Genomic DNA, 21,619 nt, shown 5'->3' on the forward strand with positions numbered 1-21,619 from the left:
GAAAAACAAAAGCAGAAAATTAAATGTGCAAAATAGGAAGGACACAATCTTTTGTAACCCACCACATTGTGTTTTCAATGGCGGGAGAGGACCCACAAAGAACCACGGAAAACAGCACACAATCGCATCTAGTTTCCTTTCAAAACAGTTGTCAGTGTCTTGCCATCACAATGACCGTCAAATCATTACAAAGAAAGAAGGAACATAACAACAGATGGCATAGTTTACTCTGTATTTTCGACATGAATTAGACTTCCTCTTCATTTTGGTTCTTCGGCGAGTGCTTGTGTATGTATCAGATATTTAATCAGGGTCTCAAGTGTGCACAAGTGCTGTAGTTAAAATTTTGGTTCCTGACCATTATTATACAAGCTACTTTTACACATTTGAGTGTCTGTCCATAGTTGGTGGTTCTTCAGATTGGCCTGGAAAATGTCACCCAGAGTTACTGTCTGTTCTCTCAGATGCAGAGAGATTAAGATATTAATTGATATATTAGTATTTTAAATAATAGAGTATAGAAAGTGGACACTAACTTCTATCACCCCCAAATTACCCTGATAAGTAGTCCTGTATTATTACTAAGTGTCTAATGTCTATAGAGCACTAAATTAGGTTCTGCGAAAATAAGTTTTTAATTAGAATATCATTTTTTTTTCCTGATAAGTTCAATAATCACAGAACTCTTTTCCCTTAATGAAGCTGCAAGTACAGAGCTAAAAATACTAGATTAGGAAACAGTTGAAAAAAATACCTGGGGTCCCCGATTTGATTGTAATGACTGGGAAACCGGCATATTCTCCCATCTTCTCTGTGTCATTTCCTCTGATAAACGCCTGTAAAACTGTTACACACACACACACACACACACACTTAGATGAGTCAGTCAGGCTGTGCCATCTTTGTACAAATCACTACTTAACACTTCTTTAGTTGAAAGGTCTGTTCAGTCATTTGCAACAAGCCTAGAATTCTCAGACACATCAAAGGAAATCAAAGGAAGTTCTTTTCTTGGATCAACTTCAGAAAGCACAAAGGAGAAAAAAAAAAAGGAACTGACCTATATAAAGTGAACTATTCTCAACAAAGACATGAGTGACAATGAAATAAATGGACTTAACTTTAAACAATTCTGCATATGCGGATTGTTTTCAATCTATAGCAAAACAGACACAGTGCCAAGAAAAACACACAGCCATTATCCATGAAGGAAGCCGAGAATAATTTGTCAGGTTAAAAATGTGAGGCCAGATATTAGGGCCAAAACATGCTTATGCTCTTAAAAAAATCAACTGCATTTTTTAACTACAGTTAGTTAACTGTAACTGAGATTAACTTCAGTTAGTCACTTAAATGTGCTTAGTGCCTCCTGTGCAAAGAACACTGGGTCAGGTGCTATAGAGAAAAAGAACAAGAAATGCATGATCTCCGAGGGGCGATACACACTCATCCTGTCCCTTTAACCAAACCAGACCACTGAGCATTTTACTGGGAGTCTAGTGCCATGACTTCAGCCTATTTCCAGGCTCTGCTTTTTCCTGCGACCACTGAAACTCAGACTTCATATTCTCCACCGATAATGCTGAAGACAGCATAAAAATGTTATTGAAAAAATATGCTGAAGCCTGGTATGCTGAACAATATTGCCTTACATCCTACTGACAAACAACAACCAAAATACATACAAGCACGTTTCTAATGGATAGTATTCATAAAGAAACTCACCTCAATCTGGCCATGTTCTTTGAAGGAGAGCTTGATGTAGGAGTTCTTACTGCTCTGGAATGGGCCAGGTTCTTTGTTAGAAGGAGCTGGGTGCAGATGAACCACTATTTTGGCACTAAGAAAGGGCAAATGTGATGTATTTAATTGCCTTTGTAAGATCACTTTTTTTTTCTTTACCCATGGGATCAATTCTGAGCTGCATCTGCAGAAACACTGACTAGATCCTTAACCCACTGCACCAGGCTGGAGACTGCAACTCCAGCAGCCACAAAGACAACACCAGATCCTTTAGCCCACTGTGCCACAGCCGGAACTCCTAAAAATCATTAATTCCACCTTTATAACTTTCAATATATTTCAGCTAACTTTTAAAGTTCATGTAGAGCAGTTCCCATCATGGCTCCACAGTAACGAACCCAACTCATATCCATGACGATGCGAGTTTGACCCCTGGCCCCACTCAGTAGGTTAAGGATCCAGCATTGCCGTGAGCTGTGGTGCAGGTCACAGACGTGGCTCAGATCCTGCATTGCTGTGGCTGTGGTGTAGGCTGGCAGCTGAAGCTCTGATTCAACTTCTAACCTGGGAACCTCCACATGCTGCAGGTGTGGCCCTAAAAAAAAAAAGGGGGGAAAAATTTAAAACATAAACTTAAAAAAATAATAATAAATTAAAAAAATAAAGTTCATGTAGAAACAAAGAATATCCTGAACGGAATCCTTTTAAAGTCTGGATCAATTCAGTATTAATGAACCTTTCAACAATATCTCTACTTAAAATTTATAATTGTCTTTTTTTAGGGCCGCACCTGTGGCATATGGAGGTTCCCAGGCTAGGGGTCAAGCCGGAGCCGCAGCTGCCAGCCTACACCACAGCTCACAGCTCACTGGATCCTCAATCCACTGAGCAAGGCCACAATCGGACCCACATCCCCATGGATCCTAGTTGAGTTCGTTACTGCTGAGCCATGACAGGAACTCTATCTACTTACAATTTATAAGCTGTGAACCCCTCAAAAAAAATCAACTTACTAACTCAGAGTAAATAAAAATGTGCTTCTAGGGGATAAGTTCAAAATAAATTTGCGAAATTGAAGGTGGTTTGTGCTACTGGTTTATGATTAGGATTTTCCATCTACAGAATCATCCCCAAAGGTTACCAGGGGGCCTATGACTTCTGCCAAAGCATACTACCTTATTCATTTGAAAACAAAGTGTGAAAACTCAGCTGTGTAAAACTGGCCAGCTGACACTTTATTAAAACTCCATCCAAAACTAACAATCTACAGTGTCATTTTTGGAAAATGCCATTCAGTCAACAACATGCTCCAGAGAGATAGCCAATACCAAAAACAAATCTCAAAAGGCAGCTGCTCTAGGAACACAAACTACCATGAGCTTTATGGCTTCTGTTCTCTTCTCCGCTATTAAAACACCACTATATTTGCTCAGTTTTATGTCTCTTTTTTCCCTACCAGCTCAATAAATAATCTTCTATAAATATGAGCAAAACCAAAATATTCAACGCATCTTGCATGCCTATCTTAGAGCTTTTTCTTTGTGACCACAGTATAGATGCATCGATGACTCGAAGTTACTTTGTCTGGGCCCACTGGCTTGCCTGAATATCACTCTAAAATTGAAACACCATGTGTGGGGCCTCCTTGATGTAACAATGCTTTGGTGAACTGGGGCCAGACTTGCATGAACTCTTCATCTATTCCTTTGTGATGAACACCTTCAAGTGAGGTGAGCAAATAAGACTGGAATAAAGGCAGGATCACAGGACTGTTTGAACTGAACTGTCAGAACAACAAAATACCTAGGACCAGGGGACTGAGCAAAAGCATTATACAATCTTTAAAATGCAAACACCCGAGCCCTGCCTATCAGACTTTGTCAAAGGAAACCTAACAAAAGGCTAAACGATGATACAAAATGAAGTTTAAAAATCCCGAAGTCAGCATAAAAAAAATCCATGGTCATTTTTCATATATTCACTTCTTGGATGATTCAACTGCCATATTTTACCAAGTTTAAAATACACTCATTCAGGAGTTCCCACTGTGGCATACTGGGTTAAGAATCCAACTGCAGAGCTCCCATCATGGCTTCGCAGTAATGAACCCAACTAGTATCCATGAGGAGGCGGGTTCGATCCCTGACCTTGCACATTGGTTTATGGATCGGTGTTGCCATGAGCTGTGGTGTACGTCCCAGACTCGGTGGGATCCTGCATTGCTGTGGCTGTGGTGTAGACTGGCAGCTACTGCTCTGATTCGACCCCCAGCCTGGGAACTTCCATGTGCCAAGGATGCAGACCTAAAAAGACCAAAAAAACAAACAAAAAAATCCAAGTGCAGTGGCTCAAGTCACTGGGAGGCTCAGGCTCTACCCACAGCCGGGCGCAGTGGGTTGAGGGATCCCACAGCACTGCAGCTGAGGTGTGGGTCCCAGCTGTGGCTCGGATTCAGTCCCTAGCCTGGGAACTTCCACGTACTACGAGTGCAGCCATTAAAAATAAAAGGAAAAAGAAAAGAAAAAGAATGACTTCCATTTAATCAATGAGTTGGAAGGAGGATAACACCTTCCTTTTTTTAACATACATATTTTTTCTCCAGTTTTTGATATAATCGACACCAGCACCGCATGAGTTTGAGGCCCAGAGCATAATGACTTGACTTATATTCATCAAGAAATGACTACCACAGGAAGTTTAGTGAACACCTAACACAAAATGAAAGAAACAGAAAATTTTTTTCCTTGTGATGGGTACTCTTAGGGTTTACTCTCGACACCTTTCATACATAACATACAGCCGTGTTAATTATACTCATCACGGGTACATTACATTCTTGCTGGAAGTCTGTGCCATCCGACTCCCCCATCCAAGTCCCCTCCCCCGACACTCTGCCCCTGACAACCACAAAATCTGATTTCTTTTTCCATGAGTTTTGAAGTATAATTGACCCACGAACACTATTTCTCTTACACAACAGAGTGATTCGATACATCTGTCTATTTCAAAATGATCCCCACGAGAGGTCTAGTGATGTCACCCCACAGAGCTATGATACACTTACTGACTGTATTGCCCACACGGTACCTTCATGCTCATGGTTCATTTATTTCATAACTGAAAGTCTGTGTCTCTTAATCTCCCTCACCCATGTCTCTCCTCCCCCAGGATAACACCTTCCCAGAGGAGCTCTGACCAATGACCGTCATTCCCAAAGCCCCAAACACAGTCGTTAGACTCACTCCCACATTAGCAGTCGTGGCAATGACCGACCAAGCAATGCATCACCCAAGTTAATGGTGACAGCCTGACTGGAGATGCTGCAGTGAATAAAGACTGTGATATACAGACCTTACCTTTTCCCAATTCCAGCTGCCTGTTCTTCAATGAACACAATTTGGGAAAGAGGAATGGCCATGCAGCACTCCTGGGAGGGAATCAGAAGAAAACGTGGTCCATAAAACGCATTAGAAATCCTTGTTTCATAGATTTTCCTAGAGTGCCACGTACCTTTAAGGTACCTAATAATTAAAACAATAAAAAATAACATGGGAGTTCCTGTTGTGGCTCAGCAGGAATGAACCCATGAGGATGTGGGTTCAATCCTTGGCCTCGATCAGTGGGTTAAGGATCCAGCATTGCCATGAGCTGTGATGGAGGTCACAGACACGGCTCAGGTCCTGCATTGCCATGGCTTTGGGGAAGGCCAGCAGCTACAGCCCCAATTTGACCCCTGGCCCAGGAACTTTCACATGCCGTGGATGCGGCCCTAAAAAAAAAAATTAAAAAAATTTTTAAATGACAATGTTATTCTATTTCTTAAATAAATTTAGGGAAAACTGAATGAAAAAAGATAGTGGTAGGATTTTTCTTCATGGAATAAGTTTAAAAACAGCTATAACTACCTGTTTTTTTTTTTGTTGTTGTTGTTTTGTCTTTTTGCCATTTCTTGGGCAGCTCCCGCGGCATATGGAGGTTCCTAGGCTAGGGGTTGAATCAGAGCTGCAGCTGCTGGCCTACACCACAGCCACAGCAATGTGGGATCCGAGATCCCCAACCCACTGAACAAGGCCAGGGATCGAACCCGCAACCTCATGGTTCTTGGTCAGATCGTTAACCACTGAGCCACAATAGGAACTTCTATAACTACCTATTTTTATAGGAGGTACATCCTGTAAAAAGTATTTATATGAAAATTTTTTACATATAATATATTCTTATATGGAAAACAAAATAGAACAAGCAAATCAAAACAACCTTAAGGAGTGCGTTTTACACCTGATTTTGTCCCTTTATAATTTTCCATACTTCACTCACCTACTAATTTTTAACAGAAAATACTAATGTGGCTTCCCTTTATTGGTACATATAATTTTCAAATTATTACAAATTCTTGGCATTTAATAGGTCTAAGGATGTCTAAATGAGCCTCTTTATATGATAATAAAAAAATTATACTAAAATTAATTGAATTAGTAAGCATATGGTTTAAGGCTACCTATCCCTCCAAAAAAAGATTCCTTTCTTGAAAGTGTATTTCTTTTAAAAGAATTAGACAACATTAACAGTTCTAAGGCATGCATTATCAACAAGGACAACAGCGCCATGAAGGGGGCACAATTTGTTATTTTATTTTATTTTGTCCTTTTAGGTCCGCGCCAGCGGCACATGGAGGTTCCCAGGCTAGGGGTCTAATTAGAGCTGTAGTCACCGGCTTACGCCAGAGACACAGCAACGCGAGATCCGAGCCACATCTGCGTCCTACACCACAGCTCACAGCAACATCGGATCCTTAACCTGCTGAGCAAGGCCAGGGATCGAACCTGCAACCTCATGGTTCCTAGTCGGATTTGTTAACCACTGAGCCACGATGGGAACTCCAGAAGGGGGCACAATTTGGTTCTAGCGGCAAAGAGCCTCAGTACAGTATACAGTTTATCCATGGAATGAAAATTTCACGTAGGGTCAGCATTATGAAAATAACAGAAGAGACCGCTTACTTTGCTGGCAACACTAAAATTGATATACTTCCTTACTTTTAAGATAAAGATCATTGGAATAAAGATACCAGGTCTACATACATAACTTGTTCTTTCTTCCTCGAAATGAAAACATGGGGGATTCCTCCTCTTGCTGAGCCATGTACGGCAGTTCCTCTCAATGTCTAGGTAAAAGCACGCACTTCTCGGCAGACCTCGCCTCCTGACTCTCGACAATTATCAGGGAGAACCAGGTGCTTTAAGGACGTGTTAGTTTAAGGACCCCTGACAATTGACCGGGTCATTCGGGTGTGGGGTGGGATCTGATTAGTGTTTAAAAACCAGGAGTCGCCAAGATTCTCTGCAGAGTCGCTATTGACTGCTCTGGGGCTGAATGAGGACCGGATCCTAACTCCTCTCTCTGTTCCACATTCAGAGAAACCACATGGGACAGACTCTTCTGACATCCGGAAATAAAAATGTGTTGCATCTATTTACAGTTTTACCACAAAGGGGAAAAACCAACTTCTGTGATTTAAAACCTAGAACAAATGCAAAAATACTGTATCTCACATGATTTTTCTGATCTCTCCAAATCAGTCGGTGTGTACTAAGAAGGAGGGTCCCGGCATCAAATTTAATCTAGAAAAACAAGATCATCACAAAATATTAGTAACATTTCACTCAAGGTAGTCCAGGTTTTCTTCCCCCAGAATTGCACGACAGTAAGTCAATCTCATAAGTAAACATTTTAGAATTAGCTTTATCACAAGTTAAAGAGAAGCAATGCTACACACTTTGTAAGCCTTGCTAAAAGGAGGAAAAAACTGCGAACAACCTAAATACCTAAATACGCGGATAACTAATAGCGGAGTGGTTAAGTCAAGTGTGATACATTCATACTAGGGAATCCATGCAGAGGTTAGAAAGAATCTTGAGTAGAGCCACAAGTGTTATCTATTTCTACGACGTGGCGACAGGTTAGTGAGGAAGAAAGCAACGGACAGCGTATTGCTTATAATATAATCAGATAGAAAGATACAGATTAACCCTATATCCCCCAAACTACATACGAGATTTACCTACAGAGAGATAGACAGATGTGTGTACACACATATACGTACACATATAAGTAGTAGAAAAAGGTTAAATGGGATACTCATTGCTCTGTTAACAATGGTTATCTCAGAAAAACGATGAGGGAACGGAAGAAAGAAGCAAAGGACCCTTTTTCAAAACTATATACATCATTACTGAGTGAATTTTTACCGTGAGATTGAATTTGTGAATAACACCTGTAAAAATTTTTCTAATGATTTTTAAGTAACAAGAAAATCCAGAAAAAGACACAACACATGCAAAATAACTCTGAATGGAGATTGAATCAATGGCACTGAGACATCAGGGATGCCCGGTAGGAAAAAAAAAAAGGTAGTTATACCTAACAGTGTGACAGAATAAATTCTGGATAGATCAAATATCTGAGTTAAAATTTTATAAAAGCACTAGGAAAAAAAATCATAAGAGAATTTTTAAAATCACTTCAGAGTGGAGAAAGTCTTTCTAAGAAAAAATATTAACCCCATCTGCATTAGAGGAAAAGACTGACCAATTCAACTCCACACATAGGCAACCACACAAATTCTTCACGGCAAAAACCACCAAAGGCAAAGATAGCAGACTGGGAAAAATAATTCTAACCCACATCAGAGACAAAGGGTTAAAGTCCTTAATAGACATAGTACCCTTACAAATCAATAAGAAAATAGCCCACGTTCCATTAGAGAAATGAGCAAAGACTGTTAATAGAAAGTTCACAGAAAAGGAATACAAATGACTCAAACACATTAATTGATGCCCAACCGCATATATAATAAGAAAAAGGCAAATTAAGAGAATGTCAAGATACCCCTTTTATCCATGAGATTGGCAGAGGTCCAAAAGTTTGCTAACTGTGCTGGTGACGTGTTGAAGAAATAAGCATTTGCGCACATGGACGGACGGACAAGTGCAATAAAGGGCAATGTGTTATCATCTATAAAAAATATAAATACACAAATCCTTTGATCCAATAAATGCACTTCTAGGAATTTATCCCACAGATGAATTCACACATGTGCACAACGATATGCTACCAGATTATTCATTGTTGTTTTTATTTTATTCTATTCTATTCTATTCTAATTTTATTTTATTTTATTTTAAAGGGCTGCAGGTGTGGTCTATGGAAGTTCCCAGGCTAGGAGTCAAATTGGGGCTACAGTTGCCGGCCTACACCACAGCCACAGCAATGCTGGATCCAAGCCCCGTCTGCGACCTACACCACAGCTCATGGCAACTCAGGATCCTTAACCCACTGAGCAAGGCCAGGGATCAAATCCGCATCGTCACGGATACCAGTCAGGTTCATTTCCGCTAAGCCACAACAGGAACTCCTCATTGTTGTTTTTTAAAAGCGAAAGATAGGAAACAATTTAAATGTCCATCAAAAGGGAAATACACAGCCACACAAGGAATGTCTACTCAGTCATTAAAAAGACTGTGTTTATTGTATTTGATAAAGTCTAAGATGCCATGGATTATAAGATGCATCCTGATTCTGGAGTTAAAATATAGGGGGGGAATTGTACATTTTCAGTTAATGAAAGATGGTAAATTCTCCTCATAAAGTGAATGATAAAAGCAAGTTTCAGAACTTTGTATGACTAGTATATTAGAAAGTCATACTTTAAAAAGAAAAAAACAATATCTTTTATGGCAACACCTGTGCGTGACATACACATGGCTCTCTAGAATGACGCACTGATGGCTTCTTGGCAGCGCTGGGTGACAAGGAGACTAGTATGGGAAACTTTTAACTTTGTGTGGGTTTTTGAACTTTTATCATAAGATTGTGTCACCTACTCAAAACATAAATGTAAAAAAAGTTTTTTAAGTAGAATACAATCGAGTTTCTGCTGTAGCACAGTGGGTTAAGGATCCCGAGTTGCTGTGGCTGTGGCATAGGTCGCGGCTGTGGCTCAGATTTGATCCCTGGCCCAGGAACTTCCATATACCACGGGTGCAGCCATTAAAAAAAAATAAATGAATAAAACTATAATACAACCACAAAAAATGCCAACTAGATCTGTAGGATCAAATCTTTAATCCCCTTAATTTTTTATTATGCATGGAAAATTATATAAATAAGGTCATTTCAGCGTTGGAACCCAAAAGATTAATAAATCAAACCCTTTCATTTCTGTTAAAAGCAAGAAATATATTGGAAATTTTATTAACTAATTACCAGAAAGTAGAATTTATCATAAGGTAGGACTTGCTTGTATCCTTTGAGGAGTAATTAGTTATTTCAAAAGTTACAAGGTTGTTCCCATTCACAGGGCCACGGCACAACACAAACTCAAAGGAAGGCATTTAAGCGAATATCCAATTTGTTACAAATAATAATCCTTTTGAGTTTAAAATAGTGTGGTTTAAAAAACTGTCAAGTAAACAACCAATTAGAATGTTATTCTAAGTAAAAATCATCAAAAATGTAATTATGGAGGCAGTTGAGACTTATATTACAAACCACTCACTTTTTTATTGAAGTATAGTTGATTTATAATGTTGTGTTAGTTTCTGGTATACAGCAAGCGATTCAGATAGATACATACATTCTTTTTCATATTCTTTTTATTGTTTGTTTGGTCTTTTTGCATTTCTTGGGCCGCTTCCGAGGAATATGGATTCCCAGGCTAGGGGTCAAATCGGAGCTGTAGCCACCGGCCTACGCCAGAGCCACAGCCACAGCAACGCCAGATCGGAGCCTCATCTTCAACCTACACCACAGCTCACAGCAATGCCGGATCCCCAACCCACTGAGCAAGGCCAGGGATCGAACCAGCAACCTCATGGTTCCTAGTCGGATTCGTTAACCACTGAGCCATGACGGGAACTCCTCTTTTTCATATTCTTTACCATTGTGGTTTATCACAGGACATTGAAAGTAGTTTCCTGTGCTAGAGAGTAGGCCCTTGTTTGTCCTATTACAATATATTCATGACATTAATACAGGGAAAAGGTTTCAAAATAGTATACGCAGCTTGATTACACACACATATACAATATGTCCTAATTAACTGTTTATAGGTAGCAGGATTATTGATTATTTCAAGTTTCTTCTTTTGGTTTACCTATATTTAACAACTTTATTATTTGTCTAATAAAGAAACGGTAAATTTGCTACAAGCATATATAACTTCATGTAACTCAGAAACTTCTGTAAACTATTTTTTGTTAACTCAAACACATAAAGGAATTTTTCTGTCAAGAAAGTCCTGGTATCAGAGTTCCCCTTGTGGTGCAGCGGAAACCAATCCGACTAGTATCTGTGAGGTTGCAGGTTCGATCCCTGGTCTTGTTCAGTGGGTTAGGGATCCAGCGTTGTTGTGAGCTGTGATGTAGGTCGGTGGCTACAGCTCCGACTTGACCCCTAGCCTGGGAACCTCCATATGCCATGGGTGCAGCCTAAAAAGAAAAAAAAAAAAAAAAGTCTAGATATAATATACAACAAAACACTTTTTTTTTTCCCCCATTTTGGGCTGCCCCAAGATAGATGTAGTTCCCAGGGCAGGGATCCGATCCGAGCTGCCGTCACAACCTAAGCTGCAGCTGCAGTAACCCCAAATCCCTAACCCACTGTGCAGGGCTGGGGATCCAATCTGCAACCCAGAGCTCCCAAGACGCCACAGCGGAAACTCCAACACACTTTTTAACGTGAATTTTTTTTCTCTTTAGGGCCCCACCCGCAACATCTGGAGGTTCCCAGTCTTCGGGTCATAGGAGCTGCAGCTGTGGCCCAGGCCACAGCCACAGCAATGCCAGATCCGAGCCGCATCTGTGTGTGATCTTCCTTGGCCACAGCACGAGATCCTTAACGCAGTGATAGAGGCCTGGATGGAACCCATGTCTGCATGGAGACTGGTCGGGTTCTTAACCTGCTGAGCCACAACTACCAACACGAATTTTTAAAAGTTGTGCTTGGGCTGTGGGATGGAAATCCTGTGAAATTAGATTGTTATGATCATTACACAACTAAAAAATAAAATAAAATAAGAACATGCAAAAAAAAAGATGTAATGAGCATTTTTGTTAATTTCGTGTTTTGAGTTTGTTCGGTTCTTAAAGTGCATTCCCAGTAGTGAGCTCCCAGCATGAAATGTTTAAACTCTTCTATGGCTTTTGACTCGAATCAAGGCAGATCCCGCTTTCTAGAAGAGCCAGTTGAATGTGGATGGTCACTAGCTGGGTATGTGTGTACCTGTCTCATACTTCCCTCACTAGTATGAGATCCTGTATTTTAATAAAGTGTATCGTTACTAAAAAAAAAGAAAAAAGTTACTTTCTAAGAGTAACATAGGACTATAGTATTAATATCTTAATATTAGTAGGTCTTACATAACACAGCTAATAAGCCTTCATGGGGAGAGACATGCAGAACCACGCAGCTGAATACACCCTGTGAGGCGCTAGCTCAGCAAGCACCTCAGCTCCTCAGAGAAAAGACCGGCTTTCCACGCGCTCCTCCGCATCCGAAGCAACACATCCTCACTCCCGGCACTTAATTCTGTCTGCCTTCACATGTGTTGCTTAATGCTGTATGTGCAAAACCAAACAAGTGAGTTGAAACTGTTTAAACACCTCTTCTGCCAGAGAGTAAGAGTCCCCCTTCCCAGAAGCGAATGTTATACCTCAGGAGCAGGCGACGTAACGTAATGACGTAACTGAGTGGCGTAACAGCGCTGAGGAGGACGCTGCGCGGTACCCGCGGGAAAGCCAAACGAGGATGGGAGTGGGAAGCTGAAGCCAGACGACGGCCCATTACCGGGTCCCTGAACTATGTGCACCCGAAAAACGGCTGCTCTCGGTGAAGACGTGCTGTAATAGCCCCTTCAGGGCGTCCAAAGGATTGCGAGCTAAACCTCCCGACAAGCTCAGGCTGGTCCGCCTCGAGCTCTCAGAGCGACGGCAACGCCTTCAAAGTCAGTCGTTCACACGACTTAGGATTCCGCCAAAGGAGTTTACTCCTTCTTGTTTTTCTTTCACGTTTTTCTGTTATAAAAGTCGTATAAAAGTTGAAAATCTGGAAACCATGTTTTAAGAAAGAAAACGAAATCATTCCTCATCAGACCAGTCAGGGTGTGAGTCTATATTCTTTCAAATGAGGCCACGATATTTACAGTTTTATAACTTGCTCTTTTCATTTCGCAGCCTGTTCCTCACGCGGATCAGGGCATGGCAGATTTAGTCAAGCAATCCCGACGGTGGACACTCGGACAGCTCCCGGTTTTTCCCTATAGGACATAATAACCAGTCATCTGTATAAACCTGCTGTGATGCACCGCCGCATTCATGATATTTTTATGTATCTCTGAATGCTTCCCAAGGGCAAATTCCTAAAAGTAAAATAAATAGCCAGCTGAAAGAAAAATACATGTTTTCTAAATCTTCTAGTGTAAGCTACCAACCTGCCACATTACACACTACTAACCTTCTCAAATTAGCTTTTAAATTAACCGAGGCTACAAAAGCTTCTGGGAATTGAAACAAATGACCTGTCTACACCGCTTAGGAAAACAACACATTATCTGGTTATAAGAGGGGCCCGTGAAAACCGTGCCTGTATAAACAAGCAAGAGGCACTCGGGTGGTGGGAAAAGCCGGGTCCAGTCTTGCTCCACCCATTACTAATCGTGTGACCTTGGACAGGTCGCAGTGTTCTCAACCCCCTACTGGGCGTTTCAGTGTTCTCATCCTTGGCGGCTACACTATTACATAAGCGTATGTAGAACACACATAAAGGACCTGGCACTGGTGACTGCTGTATTTTTGAAGCGCTGCAGCATGGGAATAAAGCACAGGCTTTGGGAGTCTGATGAGTAGTTAACTCCAGGCTCTCCTGATAACTAACTCAGTGGCTTTTAGCCAAGTCATGTCTTCTCAGAGAATTCTTTTCTCATTCAGGAAAATACTCACCTCAAATGCCATGGAGGGGATTAAATTACATAAAGCTCCTGGCACATAGTACATACTCTGGTTTTGTTCTCTTTTAATGTATTTCACACCCAGGATGAGCCAGAAAGATACAAGGGTGAGTAGGCAGCATCCAATGGCCTCTTAGACAGCCCTGTGCACACGGGCCTGGGGAACGTACTGGGTGCAAAGCTGAGAAGTTAGAGAAGGGAGCCAATGAAAGATGCTGAAAGGGAACCAGCTCAGCTTCCGAGAGAGAGTCCTCAGACCACGTGAGGTCTGGCTGCCCTCCAGCAGAGAGAGGAAGCCAGGACACAAGACTTTCCACGGGAATCAGTCTGGCCCTCAGTCCCACTGGGAGCAGCTCTGCAGATGACTGAGCAGATCCAGCCCGGGGACCACAGTGCTGGGCAGCCTGCCTGATTTCAAGACACCTAGGCCCTCCCTCACCAGCCCCAGCTTCCGGAACAGTTAGGAATTTCTGACTGACAACCAGGTCCTACAGTATAGCACAGGGAACTATATTCGATATCTTATAACAACCTATAATAGAAAAAAATCTGAAAAAGAATACACATCTATCTTTACACATGTGTATGTACAACTGAATCACTTTGCTGTAGACCTGAAACTAACACAACGTTGTAAACTACCTATACTTCAAGTTTAAAAAATGGTTATAAAAAAAATTCTTAACTAGATCAACTAAGTTTTCCCCATGACATTTTCTTAATCCTCTGATACATATATCTACTTGTCTGCTAAAACAAGAAGCAAAAAAAAGTAAAAGAAAAAATAGAATGTGCTGGTTCAACAATGGTTTTTCATACAAAGGTACAAACGATTTTGTTTTTTTTATTGGTTTTGAAGATACCACAGTTAAATTCTGTGCCAGCCAAGGTATTCTAATTTGCATACTGGAATTCCAGAAAAGGGCAGAGCCTGTGGCTCTGCAAAAGCCTGACTTGCCAGCAGGGAGAGGCTTGGGGAGTCTCTGAAGACCAACCTGCCAATGTCCAGAATTACAGTTGGGCGGGTGGGGAAAACCTCCAGCTCCCCGAGGGCCAGGGCTGGGGAGGGGGGTTGATTTGTTTCCCATTTACGACAAGAGTTCCAAAGGTGTAACCTCGGTTTGAAAACCCAAAAACCTTTAGCTTGTTGCTCCAACCAAAAGATGCCAGCCCAATACAAGATCAAATTAATGAAAGGACTGAAGCAGTAAACAGAGTTGAGGCCAACGAAATGATTTAAGGAAAAGACTTTGACTCCAAAATGGAAATATGAAACAATGCCCTCCAAGAGGCAGAGAACCTTGGGCCCTCGGTCCCGTCAGCCTTGCCTCCGAAGGAAGGTTGTGACCCAGGCCCTCTGCTACCTTCAAGGCAGGAGGCCTCCAGCTTCTGCAAAGCATGATCAGGAAAAGCTGAGTCCAGGAACCCATGCAAAAGTACAACAGGAAGTTCCTCTAACGAAACTGCAAGGAAGTAGAGGGTGCAGGGAAAACTTGTGCAAACGAAAAACGCTGGGGAGGAAACGGGTTTTTAAATTTTTTTTTCCTAATTCCAGCTTATACATTTCCCCAGAACAGGATGACAGTTTGCAGTTTGAGAGAAGTCTCCAGGGAATGTCTTACACAGTATTTTTCCCTCTCAGTTTGCAAACAGATCTCCTAAGGTTTAAGCTCGGGTGACCAGGCATGGCCTACTACATCGCTGTACAAAGCAAATCATCAAAACCCTTTTCTTAGGTCACCCCCTCCCCCCAAAAAAACCCGCAGAGCCTTTGGCCAAGGCGTCCCAAGGAGAGGCTGACACCTCCTTTCGAGGTCCTTCCAAAGCCGTCCCCCAGACGCTCCGGCCGCGACAGCCGGGAGTCCCCCGGGCGCCCCCAGGTCCCAGCGCCGAAGCCACGCCCGGTTCGCGAGCGCAGGACCCGGGGCCTCCCGACGAGGGCGGAACCGGCCTGCCCGCCGCCCGTCCGCCGCGATCGGGGCGCTGAATCCGGGTTCCCAGACCGCGCCGCGCTCGGCCCGCGCCCTCCGAGCGGCCCGAAGGAGTCTCTCCCGGGCCGGAGGGGCCGCCACCCACCGCGTCCCCGGGAGCCGTTCCAAAGTCGGGCCGAGCCGAGCGCCGGACGGGCTCCGGCGGGCGGGGGCGGCGCCGAGAGTCGAGCCGGGGGCCGGGGAGCGACCCGGGCCGCCTCCCTACCTTCTCCTCGCCGTCGTAGATGCGCACCCCGCGCTGCTGGATCACCAGGGTCTCGTTGATCTCCAGGAGGCCGCTGGTCCACACGAAGCGGTCCATGGCCGCCGCCTGGCCGGCCCCCGCCTCACTCCCGCGCTGGCGCTCCGGGGCGGCCAGCCGAGCGCCGGGCAGCCTGCGGCGCCCTCTGGCGGCAGGCGGAGAGGAGGCCGGCAGGGAGGGAGAGGTCCAGCCCGGCCGCCCTGGGGAGCGCGCGCCGCCGGGGGGCGGGAGGGCGCCCGGAGACCTGGAGACAAGCTTGGCGCGCCCTCTGGTGGTACATCCGCCAATGGCCCGGGGGGAACTTCCACCCCATCCTTTGTCCAGATGGGGCACAAACCCAGATCTTACAAAGGACTTCGAGGGAGCCCAGATTGCAGCCTGGACCTCCTTATTGTGCATTATTCCTGCATATTTGTGCCATTTCCTTCTCAGTGCCCAGCATGCTGTCATATTCATTCAAAGCTGTAAATGATGACTTTTTTCCCTAATGAATATTTATGACCTGAATTCTTTTCACATAGCTTCAGTCAGTGTATAAGTACTTATTTTGTGCTCTCCTCTTTTTTCCCATTAAAATCATCTTTATTTAAACACTTGCATTAACATAGACCTCATGAATTTACTCCAGATAATATTCAGTGTGTAGATGTCTTAAAATTTACCTGTGGGTTGGTCCCCACAAACTGGTCCCTGAGTGCTACTCCCATCTGCTGGGCCTCTTGCTGCTGTCCCTTTCATTTCTTTAGATATTTTACATTATAAATGAAGCACCTATATTTGTACTTCTGCAACTGAAATGCATTTTCCCCTTTAGGATTATTTTCTTAAAGTGTCTTCCCAAAGTAGAATTACAGCTTTAAAGAGACCCTGCTACATACTGGGGACTTATTTAGCTAGGATGTGCTGCCACCAGCAAGTCAGTCTTTACCCAGGCCAAGTCGCTTTGACTACATTGAGTGTTATCCCTTCTGTAAATTTTTTTACCACTCAACTGTTTATTCTTGTTTCCTTTGTGTGTGTGTGTGGATGAGGCTATTTCTGAATATCTGTTATTCTTTGATTATCTTTTAATCCAAAGGAAATCATCTCCCTGAAGCTAACAGCTCACACTGTACAAAATTGCTCAGGAACATGGGACAATTCATTGAGACCAAAGTAACACAGGTCAGGGGAGGAAAGGGTGCAGAAAAGGAGGTGGAGCTGCTGGGGAGGTTGGGCGACAGCAGGAGGGTGTGGAATCCTGGAAACCAAGTGGAAAGAGGGTACAGGCGGAAGGACGGGTGGGTCAGGGGACTGATCACTGCTTTTACCCTGTGGATGTTTGGTGGCCTTGGCAGGAGTGGGTCCAGTGGGGTGGTGGAAGACCATCTTCGTGGAGTGATTTTTTTAAAAGAGAAAAAGAGGAGAGGACTTACAGGCAGGGAACTAGACGAGCCTTTGGAAGAATTTGGTTGGTTTGGTTTTTATGTGTTGGTTTCTTTGCCCAGAAGCAGAAGGGGAAGTGAGATTGCCAGAGAGTTTGGTTGGTTGGTTGGTTGGTTGGTTGGTTTTTAAGGCGGAACAAATAATATGTGTGACTGCTGAGAGCAGTGATCGAAGTCAAAAACCTGATAAGTGATTGGTGGGGGATTTGATGGAGGGACCTCGCTGAGTGAAAGAAGAGCGCACCGGAGAGGGTCAGAGAGCTTTCTAATCAGAGGAGAGCAGAGAATGTGGGTCCAGACACTGATTTCTGTGGTGGCAACCTGCGAAGATTCTCTGGACTGTTGCAGGTTTCCCAGATGAGGAAGCAAAGCTAAGAGAGGGGAGTGAAGCGTGAGGGGCACAAGAGGGCCTTGATCGCTGTGGCTGAAATCTCTGTACACCGATGCCAAAGAGAAACGCGGAGACAGAGTTGAAAGAAAGAGGAAAAGTAGCTCTAATTGCCAGGCAGAGAGGGGACACAGCAGCAGGCAAGGACGGCGCCCTCCTTGGAGGGGACGATGAGGGGTCTTAGAGTGTTCAAAAACAGGGCATTAGCAGCTCATGGACCTTTTCCTGACGGGTGGATGGTGAGGTCATTGGGAGTCAGCGTCATCGACCTTCTGGTTCCAACCGGTCTGGGGTCTACGCGCTTGCAGGCAGCATACCTTTGACGTCTTCCGCCTTCGGCACCTGCAATGGCTTCAAGGACGTGGCTCGGAATTTAATCTGTAGTTCTTGAGTAAGAACTAAAGGTCTTTGACTTTGTTGAATGGCTAAACTATTATTATTTTGTTTTGCTCAACTCTTTTCCTTTTTCTCTGTATTTTTTCATTCCTCTGATTGAAGTTTTCCTATAGACAATAGGCAGGCGGAGGACATGAGTGGGGGTCTTTTCTGGGAAGGCCTCATAGGGTCCAGCTTGTTGCAGTATCCCCACACCACAGTCTTGATGAAGGGTGCTCTTGGGCCAGTTTCTGAGCAACTGTTTAAAGATGTTCATTATCCTACAAGCTTTGAAAGTATCTTTCATCATCGAGTTTGAAATGTGCTACTTGTTTTCACCCACTCAAATACAACATTGGTACAATTATTACTTAAAAAAAAAAAAAAAACCTGGAGGCAAAAACACATCATGCTCTGGGTTGAGAACCAGGCTTCTGGTTAAAATACAGACTATGATAATCTATATAGTCTTATGTAACAACAACAACAACAAAAATCCCGTTCCATTCTTAAAAAATCATAATGTGGAATAATTTTAAGTAGCAATAATAGCACTATATTTACCTCTTGTTTTAAAAACTTGACCAGTCTTACAAAAGAATATTGTAATATTTTAGAAGGGGAATAAAATACCTATACTTTCATTCGAAAAGAAAAGAGTCTCCTTCAGCAAGTGGTGTTGGGAAAGTTGGACAGCTGCATCCCAAACACTGAAGTTAGAATACTCCCCCACACCATATACAAAATAAACTCAAAATGGCTTAAAAAGGAGTTTCCGTAGCAGCTCAGTGGTTAACGATTCCGTAGCATCCATGAGGATGTGGGTTGGATCCCTGGCCTCGCTCAGTGGGTTAAGGATCCAGCGTTGCCGTGAGCTATGGTATAGGTTGCAGACTTGGTTCGGATCCCCGTTGCTGTAGCTGTGGCATAGGCTGATGGCTACAGCTCCGATTTGACCTTAGCCTGGGAACCTCCATGTACCGAGGGTGCGGCCCTAAAAAAGACAAAAGACAAATAAAAAAAAAAGGCTTAAAGACATAACTATCAGACGTAACATCATCAAACTCCTAGAAGAGAACACAGGCAAAACACTCTCCAACATAAATCAGAGCAATGGTCAGTCTCCTAAGGCAATAGAAATAAAATAAAAAGTAACAAATGGGACATAATCAAACTTACAAGTTTTGCACAGCAAAAGAAAACCAGAAAAGAAAGAAAAGATCATCTTTGGACTGGGAAATATATTTGTAAACGACACAACCAACAAGGCTTAATTTCCAAAATACATAAATAGCTCATACAACTTGATACCAAAAAAACAGACAAAATCAAAAATGGGCAGAAGATCTGAACAGACATTTCTTCAAAGAAGATATACAGAAGGCAACAGGCACAGGAGAAGATGTTCAACATCACTAATTATTGGAGAAATGCAAATCAAAACTACAGTGAGGTATCACCTGACACCAGTCAGAATGGCCATCATCAAAAAGTCTACAAATAACAAATGCTGGAGAGGGTGTAGAGAAAAGGGAACCCTCCCACACTGTTGGTAATTGGTGTAGCCACTATGGAAAAGCATAAGGAGGTTTCTTAAAAAACTAAAAATAGAGTTACCATGTGTTCCAGTAATTCTACTCCTGGGGATATATCCAGAGAAAACTTAATTCAAAAAGATATATGCAACCCCAATGCTCATAGCAGCGCTAATTACAACAGCCAAGACATGGAAGCAACCTATTACTGTCCTGTTAATGTCCATCAACAAATGAATGGGTAAAGAGATAGAAATACTATTCAGTGAAATAAGTCAGACAGAGAAAGACAAATATCATATCATATCATTATATGTGGAATCTAAAATATGATACCAATGAACTTATTTGCAAAACACAAACAGACTCACAAATATAGAAAACAAAACTGACTACCAAAGGGGAAAGCGGGCTGAGGGGGAGGGATGAGTGAGGAGTTTGGAATTAGCAGATGGACACCACTATGTCTAAAAGAGATAAACAAAAAGGTCCTACTGTTTAGCACGAGTTTATGTTATATAACCGTATCACTTTTCTGTACACCAGAAATTAACACAACACTTTAAAGCAGCAGAATATATATTCTTCTCAAGTACACATGGAACATTCTCCAGGATAGATCATATCTTGGGCCACAGATCAAGCCTTGGTAAATTCTAAAAAATTGAAATATTGGAATTTTTTTCTGACCACAACGTCTTAAGACTAGAAATCAACTACAAGGAAAAAAACAGCAAAACACACAAACTCCTGGAAGTTAAACAATGTGCCACTAAATAACGAATGGATCACTGAAGAAATCAAAGAGGAAATTAAAAATACTTAGAAATGAATGACAACAAAGATGCAAAAATCCAAAACCTATGGGACACAGCAAAGCAGCTCTGAGTAGGAAGATTATAGCAACACGATCTATCTCAGGAAACAAGAAAAATCTCAAATAAACAACCTAAACTTATACCTAAAGCACCTAGAGAAAGAAGAATAGACAAAACACAAAGTTAGTAGAAGGAAAAAAAAATCACAAAGAACAGAGCAGAAATAAGTGAAACAGAGACAAAGAAAACAGTAGAGAAGATCAATGAAACCAGAAGTTGGTTCTTGGAAAATATTAACAAAGTCAATAAATTTTTAGCCAAACTCATCAAGAAAAAAAGGAGAGGGCTCAAATCAATAAAACTAGAAATGAAAACGTAGAAGTTACAACTGACACCACAGAATACAAAGGATCATAAGAGACTATAGAAGCAACTATAAGCTACTAAAATGGACAACCTAGAAGAAATGGACAGCTTCCTACAAAGGCACAACCTTCCAAGACTGAACCAGGAAGAAACAGAAAACATGAATAGAGCAATCACAAGTATTGAAATTGAAACTGTGATTTTAAAACTTCCCAAAAAACAAAAATTCAGGACCAGTTGGCTTCACAGGCGAATTCTATCAAATATTCAGAGAAGAATTAACACCTATTCTGCTGAAGCGCTTCCAAAAAACTGCAGAGGAAGGAACACTCCCAAGCTCATTCTATGAGGCCATCATCACCCTAATACCAAAACCAGACAAAAACACCACACACACACACACACAAAAGAAAATTACAGGCCAATATCACTGATGAACATAGAGGCAAAAATCCTCAACAAAATATTAGCATACTGAATGCACTATGGTAAAAGGATCATACCATAGTGCAAGGATTCTTCAGTATCCATAAATCAAGCAATGTAATACACCACGTTAACAAACTGAAGAATAAAACCCATATGATCATATTCTTAGATATAGAAAAAGCTTTTGACAAAATTCAACACCCATTTTGATAAAAACTCTCTAGAACATGGGCACAGAGGAAACCTACCTCAACATAATATAAGCCCTATGTGACAAACCCACAGCTAACATCATTCTCAGTGAC

The 21,619-nt window shown here is 42.3% G+C and overlaps 1 protein-coding gene across 5 annotated transcripts in view; it reads right to left on the reverse strand.

Moving 5' to 3' along the window:
• Window positions 1-16,121, reverse strand: part of VPS36 (vacuolar protein sorting 36 homolog) — a 34,100-nt gene extending 17,979 nt beyond the window's left edge. For 2 of the 5 annotated variants that reach the window (XM_005668376.3, XM_003130947.4), the window contains exons 1-5: window positions 15,944-16,121; window positions 7,296-7,364; window positions 5,100-5,170; window positions 1,726-1,840; window positions 755-844 (exon numbers count right to left, since the gene is read on the reverse strand). In XM_005668376.3, the coding sequence (XP_005668433.1) occupies window positions 755-844; window positions 1,726-1,840; window positions 5,100-5,170; window positions 7,296-7,364; window positions 15,944-16,039 (441 nt within the window). In that variant the 5' untranslated portion in view covers window positions 16,040-16,121. Of the gene's footprint in view, window positions 1-754; window positions 845-1,725; window positions 1,841-5,099; window positions 5,171-7,295; window positions 7,365-8,631; window positions 8,916-12,248; window positions 12,420-12,454; window positions 13,058-15,943 lie in introns of those variants that run through there. The other 3 variants (XM_013980473.2, XM_021065573.1, XM_013980472.2) reach the window with 3 other exon arrangements.

Source organism: Sus scrofa, chromosome 11 (genome assembly GCF_000003025.6).
Source record: "Sus scrofa isolate TJ Tabasco breed Duroc chromosome 11, Sscrofa11.1, whole genome shotgun sequence".
In the NCBI taxonomy this organism is placed as follows: domain Eukaryota; kingdom Metazoa; phylum Chordata; class Mammalia; order Artiodactyla; family Suidae; genus Sus; species Sus scrofa.